We start from the raw sequence: 15,896 nt of genomic DNA on the forward strand, positions 1-15,896 counted from the left end.
CTATAAAATCTGGGATACTGACAGCGTTGTAAAACAACCCACGGACATACAGACGCATGTGTACAGTAAGGCTATAAACCTCCATGCTAATATTCTGACGTCAAACGTTCCTCGCTATGAAACAAATTAATTTAGACATTCCAACCTGATGAAAGCAATCATTTATTCAGCAAGTGGTCTGCCGTTACCTGTGGGCCAGTACACACCAAAACTAAAAAAAAAGGGTAATAACAAAGCAAAACTAAGAAAGAATGATCCACTGGCCTCATACAGGTCTTATCATTAATACGACAATGCCTGAAGACAATCAGTAACACCTCAAACTTATATTTCTAGGAAAATATTCTTTGTTGTCAACGCACTGGCAATAGTTCATTGCCCCTAGTGGCATATCCTTAACGACGTGAATCAGTGATATACGTGAATAGAATTTGTTGTGCGTGAGGGTGGCTAGACCATCTCTCTACATTAAAGCACCTTCGTATATCTTATGGACAAGAGATGCAGTTGGAAGGAACCGACTTTCATAAAAATAAGCTTTGATAATAGTAAAACAGCCTCAAGAAGTTAAAATAGAACATAGAACATCATACAGAGATCATATAGGGCGTGACAACAGGTTTTTCCCTTGGCACTACAGCCATAGTAGGCCTAGGCCTACCTCCATGAACTTCTCCGTTCACTTTCAGTTTTTCTAGATGTTACACATTCGGTAGGACTACTTGGGCGGGTGATCAGCTCGTCGCAAGGCCTCTACCTGTACACAAACACAGAAAAACGCACACAAACAAACTAAACATCCATGCCCTGAGTGGGATTCGAACCCACGATCCCGGCTTCCGAGCGAGCGAAGACAGTACATGCCTTAGACCGCTCGGCTACCGTAACCGACATTACAACAGCTTACGTAGGTTAAAATAGGAATCTGTAACAGCTTACCGACTGTGTATAAAATTAAGAAACTGAAAAGGCGGCCGAGTTCCTAGCCATAGGCTAGGAACATACACAGCGACATCGGTCGTACGGAAAATGTCGTACGATTTTTTTTGCCGTACGACCTCATTTTCACACTACAGCGACTTTATATGCCCCGAATCTCAGTTTTGATGAAGGAACAATGAACGATGGACCGAGAGTGCGTACTTGTCATGTGGTATTTACACCGACGCTGAAAATAGAAACGGAGGCAGAAGGAAACATAGCACTGGCTGCATCCAGACAATCAAAGGCGAGATAAAGTTGTGGTTTGGTCCGACTGTCGTACGACCGATGTCGCTGTGTGTGTTCATAGTCATAGAGAGAAAAAAATGAATGAAATACGAAATAGTAGAAATAGCAACTTAATCCTCGTGGGTTGTTTCGAACACAATTTCATGATACGCCACTGACGAATTTGAGTCGATGTACTCAGAAAATTATTTACAAAGGGAACAGTAATTATTAATCCACGAAAAACTTAATTACATACTGTAGCCTAATTTCCTACGCACATTTTGTTTATGTACTTGATTGCAATGGCCGGTCACGGTAGCCGAGCGGTCTAAGGCATGCACTCTCTTCGCTCGCTTGGAAACCGGAATCGTGGGTTCGAATCCCACTCAGGGCATGGATGTTTAGTTTGTGTGTGTGCGTTTTCCTGTGTTTGTGTACAGGTAGAAGCCTTGCGACGAGCTGATCACCCGCCCAAGGAGTCCTATCGAATGTGTAAGATCTAGAAAAACCGAAGTGAACGGAGAAGTTCATGGAGGTAGGCCTAGGCCCACTGGGGCTGTAGTGCCAAGGGGGGAAAAAAACTTGATTGCAATGGGAGGTTACACTGAAGAATCTTTCAACGGTGTCGAATAGCTTCTTCATAACAAGCATATCCTGACAAAGGCCAGCGCTTTATGCGAGCGATGACGTCTACAGCTAATAAACACAATGGCGAGGTCGCATAGCAACACGTTCTGTTGAAAGAATATTTCGTTTCTTTCCACACAAAATATCGCCTTCCTTGGTATACACCAATACCGACCCAATGGCTTTCTTATTAACAATTTCTATTTCAGTTTCATGGAAAGTCTGACACAAACAAGCTTTGATTCTACGTCGACTGTAGTTTTCCTTTTCAAACGAGAAAAATCCGGTTTAAAATTAATCTAATGGTAGCATCAGACTAATTCCTCTTCTATTCCTGTTGCTCCCACTGGAGAACAGGGCATCCGTGAAACGCTTTGTTTCACTTCTGTTTCTTAATTTGAGTCAATCGGTAGAACCTCTTGGACAGGGGATCAGCCCGTCGCAAGTCCACCACCACATACATGCCTTGAATGGAATTCGAATCCACGATCCCAGCGTTCGAGCGGGCGAAGAATGTTCATGCCTTAGACCGCGCGGCCACTGTGATTGGCTCCTCACACTGTTACATGATTCAGAATTACTGTGGAATAGGGGTAAAGCCAAAAAGCGAGTCCAGAAATGTGAGATTATACAGGGTGATTCACGAAGTTTTACACCGGCTTATGGTGTTCTCATTACGCCGGTCATGGTAGCCGAGCGGTCTAAGGCATGTACTGTCTTCGCTAGCTCGGCAGCCGGGATCGTGGGTTCGAATCCCACTTAGGGCATGGATGTTTGTGTGCGTTTTTCTGTGTTTGTGTACAGGTAGAGGCCTTACGACGAGCTGATCACCCGCCCAAGGAGTCCTACCGTATGTGTAAGATCTAGAAAAACCAAGTGAACGGAGAAGTCCATGGAGGTAGGCCTAGGCCCAGTGGGGCTGTAGTGCCAAGGGGAAAAAATGTTCTCATTACGTCTTCAAATTAGAGCACTTAGTAAAAGTGGAGGGGGTGGGTGATGGAAAACTTCTGTATAAGTGCCAGAACTAGCTCTTTTTTTCGCCCAGTGTTATTGGTCACTTTTTTAAAACAGTCGGAGTTATGTAAGAACCGCTTCATTGCCCCTGTCGAGTCACCATGCACCCGTCCACCCGAGTCGCAAAGGAACAGCCAGGGTCATAATCCAATATCATCTCAATCATACAACTTTCATATTACACTCATGTTCCCGAAACCGGGTTTGCTCAGGTAGCAGGCTTTACCCGAAGCTCCAAGGAACGAAATATTTACTTCAAGTTTCGGGGGTGCTAAAAAGAATGTCATTTCAGAATTTTCTAACTAAAGACTCCAAGAAATGTTAATTTTCTTCCATTTTTATGTTGACATCATTACTACAGCATACGACAGTTCAAGGTAATTTTAGAATATGTTAGTATAACGTTTGCTGATAACTCATGGACAAAAACAAAACTGCTGGTGTGATTCAAGTTGTTACAGAACATTTTTCAGTTATATTGGTAAATACCCGAAGCGCACACAGGTCCGCGAGTTGAACGTGGCTTTCCAAGTACCGTATGGTTATGATTACATAATAAAATTCTGCAGGCAGCAAGCAGAGGTCATAAAGAATCATGAAAATGCAAATGCTCGCGACATGGGAAAATGTGAAGCCCGACACAGAAAATATAAAAGGCTTTTGCTTGGCGACGGTCAAGCGTATGACCGTTCAAGTGACTATGCAGCCGTTGTAATATGAGCTACATGAGATAGAACATGATCTGCTGGGCCAAGTGTTATGTTTATTGTACATATATATATATATGCTAGAGTTACATGTAAAAACGTGTAAATATTAGGCATCCACAAGATACAAAACTCTTGAAAACCGTGTACAATGCCGTTACGTAAAATTGTAAATGTAGACAAGTACTACTGATTTTTACAGCGGTAAACATGACTGCGCTGGGAAGGGGCATCATCAATTGCGAACGACAGACCCGTCCTCTCGTCAGAGAGGGCGCCTCACATGAACAAACCCGCAACGGTCTAACAATAATAAAAATTTGGTATTGGGTCGCAGATGCGACTCGACACCACGTAAGATTAACTTTGACTTTGACCTTGTCTTGTATCCTAGTAAATTGTATCACTTGAGAAAAAGATAGCTACAAACATTGGATTCCAGGTTTCTGGGAGGTTACTTAAAGTAATTTGGTAGATTAGATCCTCCGAAACGTCGATGTCTAACACGAAGACGGTAATCTGCATAGTCAACGTCAAAAGAAACTCAAATCTAACAAAAGAACTTGGTATTTACGTTCCGTACAAACTATATTACACGAGTTTGAATTTTAAACTTTGCAGAAACCAAAATATCTCACATGCAAAAACATATTCAGAACAAATGCGATTTTCATCACAATCTAACATTTATGACTGAAATAATATGCAGTCATTATAAGAAGCTTAAATATTTATAATACACTTACCGGTCATAAGAATACTGGAGTCAGTTCCTTTGCGATCTCAAAAGTCCATCCGCTAGCGTTGTCAGTACCCATTTGACTCTTCAAACACTTTTTATGTTACTTTCATTTTCATTAACTTCGCAGAACAAAACTTTAACTGCTCTACTCCGTTACGAAACGACACTCTTCGCGAACAAATCGTTTTCGATACATGGCTATGTCAGTGAAACATGTGCGCCTGCCTTGATCTTGAGCGATCTTGAGCGCTACGCCAAGCACTAAACTCTCTTCCACGATACACGGTTTAACATTTTAATTCTGCTTCCAATAGTCTAGAAAGTAGAAACCAGGAAGCGACGCAAACCCAACAGTTATTTGATGTTTCTGGCGCCGTTGCTACGGACAACTGTAGGCAAGAGACTGCTTCTGAACATCACGCATGAGCTGAAATTTCAAACCGAAGGAGGGCGGAGCGTTACTTCTACACTCTTTTCGTTTGCGGTTGTAGTTTCGTTACGACATTCTGTTACTCTGCCAGGCTTAAACAGTTCAAAGAAATTTTGTACTCGAGCGCTTACGGGTGGAAAGAACAGTTAGTCATAACAATCTGCTCTTTCAGTACTTATGATTGTAAAAGGGTTCTTTATTTTATATTGGCTATTGGCATTATAAAAAAAGTTGACACTAACTTCGCCGACAAGCAGCGGTCCCTTGGTCAACATAGTTCGCTTGCGGACTCAAGCCACGGAATTTGTTTTATTTTTGTATTGGCAGTATGAAGTATAGATATATTCATTTAGGAATTTAAAATTTAAAATAGTGTAGTTGCAACAAAGCAAATCTATATTCAAGTTTGTATTTCAGGTGCCTTCAAAGAGTGATGCATGTGGACATGCTTGTTGCGAATTCTGCCGTCTTTATGACTGCCAGTTCAGAATGTAGCGCGCACAACCGCTGCTATGCAATGACTGCGAGATAGGCAAATATACAACAGCCGTTTCTGAGCAATGACTCAGTAAACACGTTCCCGCGGAAACAAATATCCATGCAACAATGCACCAACTGTTGGAAAAGCGGTCTTTTCTATGTAGTCCGTGCCGAGATGTTATGAGCAGGGCAGTTTGAAGAAACGAGTTCAACGGTGTGGAGTCGAGGTCGAATACCTCCACCGTAGCCCTGCGAATCGTAGGAGACAACAAAAAGAGAACCCAGTGCCTGGGGGTATAACTGGGCCACCCTGTCCCCGAGGAATATAAATAATTGGACCTAGCCCTCCAGGTTGGGGGAATGTCGAATCTGAAAACGGTAAAATGTGGTCATGAGCGCCGCGGGACTCGGACATGAGAATGACTACGCTGACGCGGGCCAGCAGCAATTGTGAACGAGAGACTTATCCTCTCGTCAGAGAGGATGTTACGTAAGCATTATGACTGCAAGTGTTTCGTTGAAAAAACACTGGTCATGAGTCTCGTGGTACTTGTGGCCAAGACAAACTGATTGTCGGTAAACCGCCAGTCGTTAAGTAACTCTCACTCTGACTCTAACATCGAGTTCATTTTATAAGAGTTCTATATGTGAGGGAGGCTGTGAAGATTTAGTTGCAAAAGTGCGGCTGAGAAAAGACTTTATATATGATATCTGGAGTGGGTAATTCACCGAGACTGTTAAGTTCCTGTGTTGCCAAGAAACGGCTGATGGAGACTGTAATAGACTGAGGACGCTAGTCTGTGTGTGTCAGTGATCTGTAAAGTGTACTTACGAGTCGTGTGTTAACGTGGTCGATAAATCCAAGAACCAATCCAAACCCCCTTCCGTAGTCACCCCTAAATCTTGACAATACATTCTGATAATGATTGTGTAAGGTTGGCTAACGTGTGAGAGTTGCCAACTGCATTTACTTAGAGGTCGCACATTTGGAGAAGTCCATCATGTTTGATGAAAATTATTACAGTCCTCGAATACCTTATGAATTTGTACGGAAACAGAATTAACAATTTATGAACTGGTTATATTTTAAACAACATTGTCCATTAAATTATTTAGAACTTTTGAATCCCCCAAGCAGATGACTCATATGGACATGGCCTTGGTGACACGGAAGCCAAAATGGTGATCACGTATAGGTGTGTGGAATGAATACAACGCTATTCAGTAGAACTACAGCGCAGTAAAGGTCGTGCGGGTTCTTGGGCGTGTGAATCTAGTCAGTAAAGGTAGGTGTTACGTTCCGTAACCCGTGTCTGCGGTTGTAGAGGTTAACAGAACTGAAAATCTCTACCAGGAAACCTAACCTGACGAAGACGTGGTAATATTTTCAATATTAAACATCAAAATGCCAGCAATCGGACCGGTTTACCAACCTACAACGGTTACATATGAGCAACAGAATGATTGGACACCTATCAGTAACTGGTTTCAATTTCCGTTTCCTAATGGTTCTATTCGAACAAGATTTATCCAGTGGGCTTTACTTATTCTTGGCCTGGTCGCGTTAGCTGCTGGTCTTGTAATGATTATAGAAGGATCTGTGGATTTGTATGACACAAAACAACATGATACAGAAGTTGGTGAGACTCCGAATAGTGATGCAGAGTCAGCAGGTGATATTGTTATCGTGATTGTGGGGGTAATAGTAGTGCTGTTGTGCATTTTGTCATTTGGTCTTTATGCCCGCATGATTTGGAGAACAAAAGGATGCCCATGTTTCCCAAGTAAAGAACAGAGGCTTGCAAGACAGCTAGATAATCAAGTTGGAAATGGACAGGTAAGAGTTTTGAATTAAAATATTTCTGTTTTATGTCATGCTAAAAATTGTCTATGTTATCTATGAAATATATGTTACTTGTGTTAAACGTGACATATCAGTTGTTATGACAGTATAGTATAAATAAATGATGATGTAGTTATAATGGGATCATATAAAACGGGTTTTTTCTGAAGGGTAAAACCTTTTTACATTATTGTAATGTCCATAGGTTTAAACTTTGATGACACGTCAACCTTGGCAGGTTGAAATATATATAATCAGTAATCTGATTTCTGTGCCATGGCTTGTGAAATATCATTTTATGTTTATATGAATAAAATTCTTGCATATCCAATTTGCTGATGACCAGAACTCAATCATGTTTTGTATTAAATAGAAGTTAAGGAAGAGTTATTTTCAGAAGATGATATTCTTTTGAATTTTCTCAGAATATGTAGTTAAACCAAAAAATCCATGCGTTATAATAATGAGTTGGGTGATCATGTAAATGTAACTTTGAGGTCTAAGCCCAGTTACACCACCTATCATTGTCTTTGTAAATATGTAGTGTACCTCATACAGTTAAATCTGGTTACATACTCAACATTATCTCTTACATCATCATCATCATCATCATGGATTAGGCATGTGCATACCCCCTTTCTGTCTCCTTAAAGAGCATGTTTGTTTTAATATTTGGTGTAACACACTTCCTCGTGGTCAGTATGTTCAAATCTGTCTAGGGATATATCCAGCATCCACTTGTAAAACATGAATTTTCCATTCAGACTTTATTGGACCAAGGATGAATGATGTGTAGTCATCATGAATTTGTAATATGTGACATGTTTTATATCCAGCCCTACGGGGAGATGATTGGATCCATGAAATGATAAATAAATGTAAATGTAACTGGTATGCTTCAAATTTTTATCACCCAAATTAAAAATTCCCAGCCCATCTTTAATTTTTATATTTCTAATTCACTTCACTGCACTTCTTACAAATGTAATTTCAGTGGTTTCCATACATTTTCCAATCTTCATGACCAAGTCCCTGCTCTGAATCTACATGTGAGCTTTGGTTCTACCATAACTTTATGAAATTGAATTTGTCTGTCTCTGTTTGTTTGGAAAATGTTTCAAATTCATAATTGCAGTTTCATACACATTTTACCAAAGCAGTTGAAGTCATGAAACTTCCTACAGAAATCGTTAATTCTGTCTCATGTAAATGTTAGTAACATGTTGTATTGAGCCATGTAATGAGATCCTTACTTCTGTCTCATGTAACCATTCGTAACATGTTGTATTGATTGATTGATTTATTTATTTATTTATTTCGTCACTGTAGATCATTGTTCATGATATAGGACAAGTCAAGTTAATTCTGAATATTAACAATTTAATATATGAGTAAGATTAAAATTACAATAGTTAACAATTGTTTACAGTTGATTACAATTTAAAATTAGTTAGATATTCTTATTTGTGGAGAATTTGATGGAATGAAGATTGGCAGGGGAAACCGAAGTACTTGGAGGAAACCTGCCCCAGTGCCACTTTGTCCATCACAAATCCCACTTGCCCAGATCGCAGTGGTGGGAAGCCAGCGACTAATCGCTTAAGCTATGGCGTGGCCTTAGAATAATTGTATTGAGCCATGTAATGAGATCCTTACTTCTGTCTCATGTAACCATTCGTAACATGTTGTATTGAGCCATGTAATGATATCCTTACTTCTGTCTCCTGTAACCATTCATTGTATTGAGCCACGTAACGAAATCCTTACGTCTTGTCTCATGTAACCATTCATAAGATGTATTGAGCCACGTAATGAAATCCTTACTTCTTGTCTCATGTAACCATTCATAACATGTATTGAGCCACGTAATGAAATCCTTACTTCTTGTCTCATGTAACCATTCATAACATGTATTGAGCCATGTAATATGATTACTGAGCTGAGAATTGTGAGAAGCCTCCATATGATGCAGATCTGCTTGGGACAAGAGTGAGCTCACACTCATTACATTTGTAATGAAAGGTTGAAAAAATATGTGTATTAGCTTTGCCATGTCCTTCTGCATGCTGGTAACAACTCAAGAAACCTGAACAGACATTCACAGAATTTGGTATAGGGAAGTTTAACAAAAATTTGTTGTAAATTCTAATTGTAGTTGAAACTGGAAAACAATAACAAACACTTGGCATGAGGCTGACATAAATTCATCTGCATCTCTGAGTGTAACTTACTAAATATTTATGGGAGCAAAAAATATTTCCAACAAAGGTTGTAGGGAGAAAGAAAACACCTTATTCCTAAAAAACACACTTTCCTTTAATGGTTATCAAACTTTTTAAATGAAAATGATTTTTGTACTATGTTCACTTTTCCTAGCACGTTACATTTTTGTATACCAATATTTAGTCTCTGCTTGTGAAATATGTAACAGAAAATATTACTGTGGGTTAAATTTTCTTGGTGTTTTCCCTTCTACAGCACTGACATTGTGTTACAGATTTTGACTCTGAACCCATCTACAGATCTCCTTGTGACAGCTCAGTATGCTCCCGTGTCAGAAGTTTCATACCATCCTCCCACTGTCTCCGAGGAAGAGGAGACTCGGAAGTTGATGGGGAGTGACAACAAAGAATGGTAATTATAAGCATTAACTTATGATATTTGAGATTTGCTAATAAATAAATTAGTGTAATGTATGCGCATAGAGTGCAAAACATGGTCATTTGATTTGCATTGGTGACTTAAATTTGTACAAGCCCAACTTTCTGTTTGTCATTTCACTGAAACAGAATTCACTCTCATGGAGCTGAGCCCTTCTTGAGAAGCCACCAATTGTGCAGCTACTTGAGAACTTCCAAGCATTTTATGGAACCCGAAGGTTCATCACTGTATTCACAAGAGCCCTCCACTGGTTCCTATACATACCATCACATCCCATCTTTCTATGATCCATATTAATATTGTCCACCCACCTACTGAAACAAAATTAAATCGATAAATGCTAGCTGCTGTTGCCCGGAGTATGGTAATTATTTTTATGGGGTATTCTAAAATACTGATTAACAAATCTATGTATGTAAGATTTGAGGCTTTCACGGCAGTGACTATGAAGAAAGCAGTCTTCTGGGATTTGGCACCGTGTATATGTGGTGTTAACCGACGTTTCGGAGGAACGTATCGCCTCCATCTTCAGGGTAGAAGAAAAAAATATATATATATAAGAAATCTGCAAGCGAAGAGACCATGAGTACCCTGAAGATGGAGGCGATACGTTCCTCCAAAACGTCGGTTAACACCACATATACACGGTGCCAAATGCCAGAAGACTGCTTTCTTCAAATCTATGTATCATTATATAAGTTGTAAAATAAAGTCCACCTACTCCACGAAGCAGGGTACATTTGAAGTTGTGTAGGCAACCTTATGGAAGGGAAGTCTTGTGCATGTATGTTTAAATTTCCCAGTGGTGTATGAATACCAGCTTTGTGTTGAAAATAGAATCTGGTAACTTTCTAATGATGGCATACATTTTTGTGTCATGTCAGTCCAGAGGGGGATAGTTGAACCCATGTAACCCTTCTAAAATTGACCTTCATGCCAATTGAACTTCTGGAATAACAGTTTAGTACCTCATTCATCAACCGCTAAGTTTTTCAGTGTTATACATGGAAACCGCTTTCACCTAGCAAGAAACGGTATTTTTAACAGATTCTGTATAATGTTTCTATATGTACCATGGTAGTTTATCAGGAAATCATGTATTGATTAAATAGATTTGTGTCGTGAATAAATTATAAAAATGGATTTCTGTTTTGATATGTCGAGTGCCACGTTTATATGCTGAAGAGAGTCATATGATGTCTGCTGATACAAGTGTTTTGTTCTTGTTTAGTTGTATGGATCAACCCCATTATCAGCGAAATGTTGCAGTTATTAGCAGAACTGCTTCATATTCAGAAAGTCCTGGGTTCATATTTCAGCCCAGAAACCAACTGTTATGAGTTTCTTTCTATGGTCTTCCTCATTCTATCTAGGCATATCCTGGAATATAATCTTGAATTAAGCTGTGACCCCTTCAAGTCATAATCAATAAATCACTCGCTCCCAAACCATGTTTCAGCAAAACTGTTGTGCTCCGTCATGGAAACCGAGTAACAGGTGTTTTTTTTTTCCAGTATCTGAAAAAATAAATGCATAACATTTTCTCAGCTTTACATATGTTGCAATCTCTTATATAAATTTTATTTTTGATTATGTGTGATTGCTTTTATTGTTGTTGCCGCTGATGTGTTATTGTTCTCATCATTTGGTATGTGCAGACCATGATGTGACTTATTTTCAGCTACTACTAATGATTCTAGTTCAAGTAATGGCATAAAAATAAATTTTCCAAGCCATTCTGCAGAGAACTACATGATGTCCAGGTGCCCCTCAAACTAAAAAAGTTTAGGGGCCACTACACTAAATTAATTGGACATTCAGTGTATATAAACAAAAGTATTGTTTAAATAAACCAGGAACAAATAATTAGTGTTTAATGTGAAAACAGGTATTACATGAATTCATATTTTGTTTCACAGCATAAAATATAAGTTCTCCAGTTGTCTTCTCTTTGTTTACATGTAATAATTAAAACTGACACCATTCATATTGGTAAGACACTTACTCTTTGCAGTATATTCACGCTGACAAATGTGCAGCTCAAATAACATAGTCAGTGCTTGCTGTACGATTTCCAATCACAGGAATGTGTGGCTAATCTGGTATTTGCATTCATTTGTTGACCTTGGACCTTTTCGTAGAAAGACGTAACAGTTAATTGATGCTGCAGCCTTGGCTTGTATCAGTGTGTAACAACTCAGTCAATTCCTTTTTGCGATAAATTATGCACATTTCAATTTCTAATAATATTAGTGTCTCTGAAGTCTGTTTTGTTAGTTTTATAATAGACTCCATACACAGCAAGAAAGTTAAAATTTTGCTAATTCCACAGATAAAAGGAGCTCAGCTGTGTAATTCCAAACTTTTAGATGATAGTGAACCTACTGACATAACCAGATGCTGAGTTATACTGATCTGTAATAGTAACATAGAAAACACTTCTCTCTGAGCAGATTTTATGTCATTTCATATTGAAACTAAACAGTATTTTTAATTCAGAAATTTACTTTTGGAGCTTGTCAGGCAGACAAGGTTGTTGCTTTATTCGAAGTCAAAATAATTTACTTTGTACTTCATAATATAGCTATTATGTATCAGAGATGTAAATATTTTACATTTATCAAAGCTTGTACTGTAATAGTCTGCACACATGCCTTGTATTTGAAATATGACTGTGGTTATTATGGTTTCAATTCTGCATCTAAAAATGTGACTCTACCATTAGACAACGGGAACAGCTTCATAATTTATACCTGTGTCACCCTGGTACTTTTGTTAGTAGGATTCCACAACTGCTAACACTAGAACATTTGTGATGGTAAGGTAAAAGGCAAAGCTGTCCCCTTGCTTAATTAATTAAGCACCACATCATGAAGACGTATAAAGAAGTGGAAGTATAGCTCCACTCATTATTAATCTCAGCACTAGATGGAAGTGTGTCAAATCCACGCCCCAGCCACTTTACCCCGGGGGGAAAGAGCAGAAATCATATAGCCCGTAGTTTGTGCAGTTTTTTATGCTGAATGTGGAAACATGAAAGTTAACATTGCTAATATACTAATTTTGTTTTGTTTCTTTTCTCCCTTCTCTTTTTATGCTGTCAGATAAATCATATAGTAAATTGAGATCAGTCAGAGATACTGTGATCCTAGTAGTGAATAGGTGAGTAGCAAACTGTTTTGAATAACATGCTTACTAACATCTGAATATGTATGCATCTGCTTGCATGTGTTTGTTTCAGTGTTGAAGAGAGTGAACGCATGCTTGAATCAGACCCACGCATTGTACTGAGACCGCGTAGCCACGTTGAAGAAGCCTAAACAGATTAGAGGTACATAGTTTTATACATACTAAATTTGGAAAAAGAGATTAAATTGTTCTAATATCAAGGAAAGAGAGAGCATATGTGTGCCTACGCCTGTATGGTAATAACGCCATTTTGCTTTTTTTTAAATTCATGTAAAGATATTATAAATCACTGTACATCTCTGAAATTGTGAAGATTGGTTATTTCTTATGTGTAGTTTGAAAGTTGTGACTGAGTAGCTAAATTAGTGGCATTTTTTCCCCTCTATATCCTATATAAAATATTGCATTGATTTCATATCTGTGAATTTATGTATATGTTGGTAACATAGAACATCACTTTGATGGCTTCTGTGAAGAAAATATATTAAAATATTTATCTGCATATTGTCTGCTATATTAAAGTGCAAGGGACATGAATTTGAAGACAGTTCTACAAAGAAATAATGCATTGGGAGAGCAAAGTTATGTCAAACAGGAATAAAATAATCACTGAAACTTCCATTCAGAAATTGTTACAGGGATGACAATTATAACAGCCATTAAAGTTGCAGTGGATATGCCTCAAGCAGTCATGGATAGTAAGAAATGGGCTTTGTCTTTATATTTAAGTAGCAGAGAAAATTTAATTCACTGCATTATATTTGAGCAAATAGAGTATATGTAATTTGAGTGGCTGCAGTTTGACCATTCTCAGAAGCTGCCACTGAACTAAAGTAATCTTAACAACACTTTTTAACAAGTTGACAGAAATTGGATGGTAGATCGCTACAAGCTGTTCAGTTATAATGCGTAAATATGGATTAAAATATATTAATATCATCTAAGTGAGAGCAACCAGGGCCTCAACAAAATGGATATAGAGTCCACAGATTTTATTGTGACATTTCCTTCTCTGAAATCACTAAAAGGTAGTTTGTATTATTATTATTATGATAAATAAGAACAAAGAAAGCCATAACCTAAGCGGCCTCCGTAGTCTAGAGGTAATATTCCCACCTCATGACTCGTGGTACGCGGGTTCAAATACCCAGCGGAGGTCGTCGAATTTTTAAGTGCGGAAAATTTCAGGGAACAAGTCCTCCAGGAGGGACTTTAAGCTGTGTGTCCCGTGTCGTAACTTTACGGAATGTAAAAGAACCTCATATCTCCAAAGGAGATCACTGAGCCAAATTCAAGGACGTTTCCTGCCCAACAGCAGTCTCTAAGGCCTCTGATAGTTGGGGGAAGCATTATAGATACAGCCAAGCCAGTTGAGAACTCACTGGCTTGGTCGGGACTGATGGTACGCACCATTATCGGTAGGGTATAGAGACTGGTACAATATCATAGAGGGAAACACAGTTGACCAATACTGGTCTAAGTGAATGGGGAAACCCACCCTCTCCAATAACTAACTAACTAAGCCATAACCTAAATTTGTTGTTATTGATAGGGGCCTACACATTTTGATTGTTCTGGGGCCCCCATCACAGATCCCTAGATTCTCATATAAACAAAATAAGCATAATTTACAACGTATCTGTAAGAAATCTACGCTGAAAATGAAAGCAGCAGTTTATTGTAAAGTGTTAGCTGTTACTAATAATGAATAATTTTGAATTTGTTGTTTTGAATTTCTCCATGCTTTTACAAATATCTGATTTAAAAAAAATAATCACCCTAGATAATTTATTTTAAACCTATTAAGAGTGAAAACTGTTCTGGGTTTTGAACAGATTTTGTTATATATTTATGGTTAACATTTTTAATGGAGCATCATTCCAGAATTCATACAGTGAGATACTTGCGGCCTGCTACATGCAAGTGAGGTAATGTTTGTGTAAATACTTCTTGTCATATCGGTCTATGTGGAGGCTTGATCAGTCAACAGATTATCATAACTTCTCAAAAAATAAGAATTTGCTTCATCACATGCAAGCAAATAGACTGAGCTCTAAATCTGCAGCAATTTATACTTCTTTACATTATACAATATTCTTATTCGTCTGTTTTCAGTGTCATTCCAAGAATCCCCAGCATTGTATCCATTAAACGCAAAGCATCCAGCAGTTCTGCTAGACTGCCGGCACCTTTAGCAGGTGTTGAAGAAATCACCCCATCTCTACGCTCATCTTTTGCCAGTGTCTACTATAATATAACACCTTATGAATCCATGTCATCATCAATTCATTCAGCCAGCAGCAATTCAGATTAATGCAAAGTTGTTTCTGATTTCAGTTAACAGTAGGATTATTCTCTTAATAAATTAGCAGTGTTTTTGGATATAGACCTATAACATTTCTATGGTGGGATGAGAGTGAATCGGCTACATTTTAGATTGGGAGCGTTTTACTGAAATAATATCTGATGATATATGAAAAGATACAGAATGCCCACAAAGCTAAAATTTTTAATTACTAACAGAATAGTTCACTACCATGAAACTTATTTAATTGTGAACGTTTTTGTGTGCTTGACTGCCCATTGACACCTTCGATATAAGCGCAGTTTGTGGCGCAAACTGTTTCAGTATGAACATGAACTACATGCTGCCGTGAAGCTCCAAGCCCGTTTGTTGTATTTGTTTGATTACGTCAACTGGAATAATTAAATGCTTCCGCCCTTGCAATCAACAATTATTATGAAATGGACCCTCATTAAATTATTTACTGTTAAGGGTATTAATTACTGCACAAGTTACATTAATAACTCTGCATATAAATTCATCTAACCAATAGTCCACCAACCAGTTTGACAGAAATCAAAATAAACTTTTAATGTAAACTTAATTAAAAAAACACCCCAATGCCGTCGTCTTAGTTCACCGTTTTTTTCCTGCTTCTTTTATTAAGTTGGTTATTTAATGATGTGAGCATCAGGACTATAGCGTTG

At 38.3% G+C, this 15,896-nt stretch overlaps 2 protein-coding genes across 7 annotated transcripts in view; one reads left to right on the forward strand and one right to left on the reverse strand.

Annotated features, from left to right (window-relative positions):
• The window catches only part of LOC111873322, a 177,932-nt gene extending 171,823 nt beyond the window's left edge, over nucleotides 1-6,109 (reverse strand). For 4 of the 5 annotated variants that reach the window (XM_023867945.2, XM_023867941.2, XM_033755053.1 and 1 more), the window contains exon 1: nucleotides 4,307-4,877. The gene's annotated coding sequence lies outside the window, so the exon portion shown is untranslated. Of the gene's footprint in view, nucleotides 1-4,306; nucleotides 4,878-6,044 lie in introns of those variants that run through there. The other variant, XM_023867942.2, reaches the window with a different exon arrangement.
• A 59-nt stretch (nucleotides 6,110-6,168) lies between these two features.
• On the forward strand, nucleotides 6,169-15,896 carry LOC111873324. Of its 2 annotated transcripts, XM_023867955.2 has the most exons (4): nucleotides 6,174-7,049; nucleotides 9,553-9,689; nucleotides 12,958-13,047; nucleotides 15,021-15,896. In XM_023867955.2, the coding sequence occupies exons 1-3, from the start codon at nucleotides 6,618-6,620 to the stop codon at nucleotides 13,034-13,036; spliced, it is 648 nt and encodes a 215-aa protein (XP_023723723.1). In that variant the 5' UTR covers nucleotides 6,174-6,617; the 3' UTR covers nucleotides 13,037-13,047; nucleotides 15,021-15,896. The 2 variants fall into 2 exon arrangements, with proteins under 2 accessions (XP_023723722.1, XP_023723723.1); XM_023867954.2 differs by lacking the exon at nucleotides 12,958-13,047 and having other exon boundaries at nucleotides 6,169-7,049.

The sequence above is a fragment of the Cryptotermes secundus genome, unplaced genomic scaffold, assembly GCF_002891405.2.
Source record: "Cryptotermes secundus unplaced genomic scaffold, Csec_1.0 scaffold223, whole genome shotgun sequence".
Lineage (NCBI taxonomy): Eukaryota > Metazoa > Arthropoda > Insecta > Blattodea > Kalotermitidae > Cryptotermes > Cryptotermes secundus.

Coding starts and splice junctions, on each gene's coding strand:
- LOC111873324 (XM_023867954.2), top strand. CDS start 6,618: ATGCCAGCAATCGGACCGGTTTACCAACCTACAACGGTTACATATGAG. Junction 7,050..9,552: donor ATCAAGTTGGAAATGGACAG/GTAAGAGTTTTG, acceptor ATTGTGTTACAG/ATTTTGACTCTGAACCCATC. Junction 9,690..15,020: donor GGGAGTGACAACAAAGAATG/GTAATTATAAGC, acceptor GTCTGTTTTCAG/TGTCATTCCAAGAATCCCCA.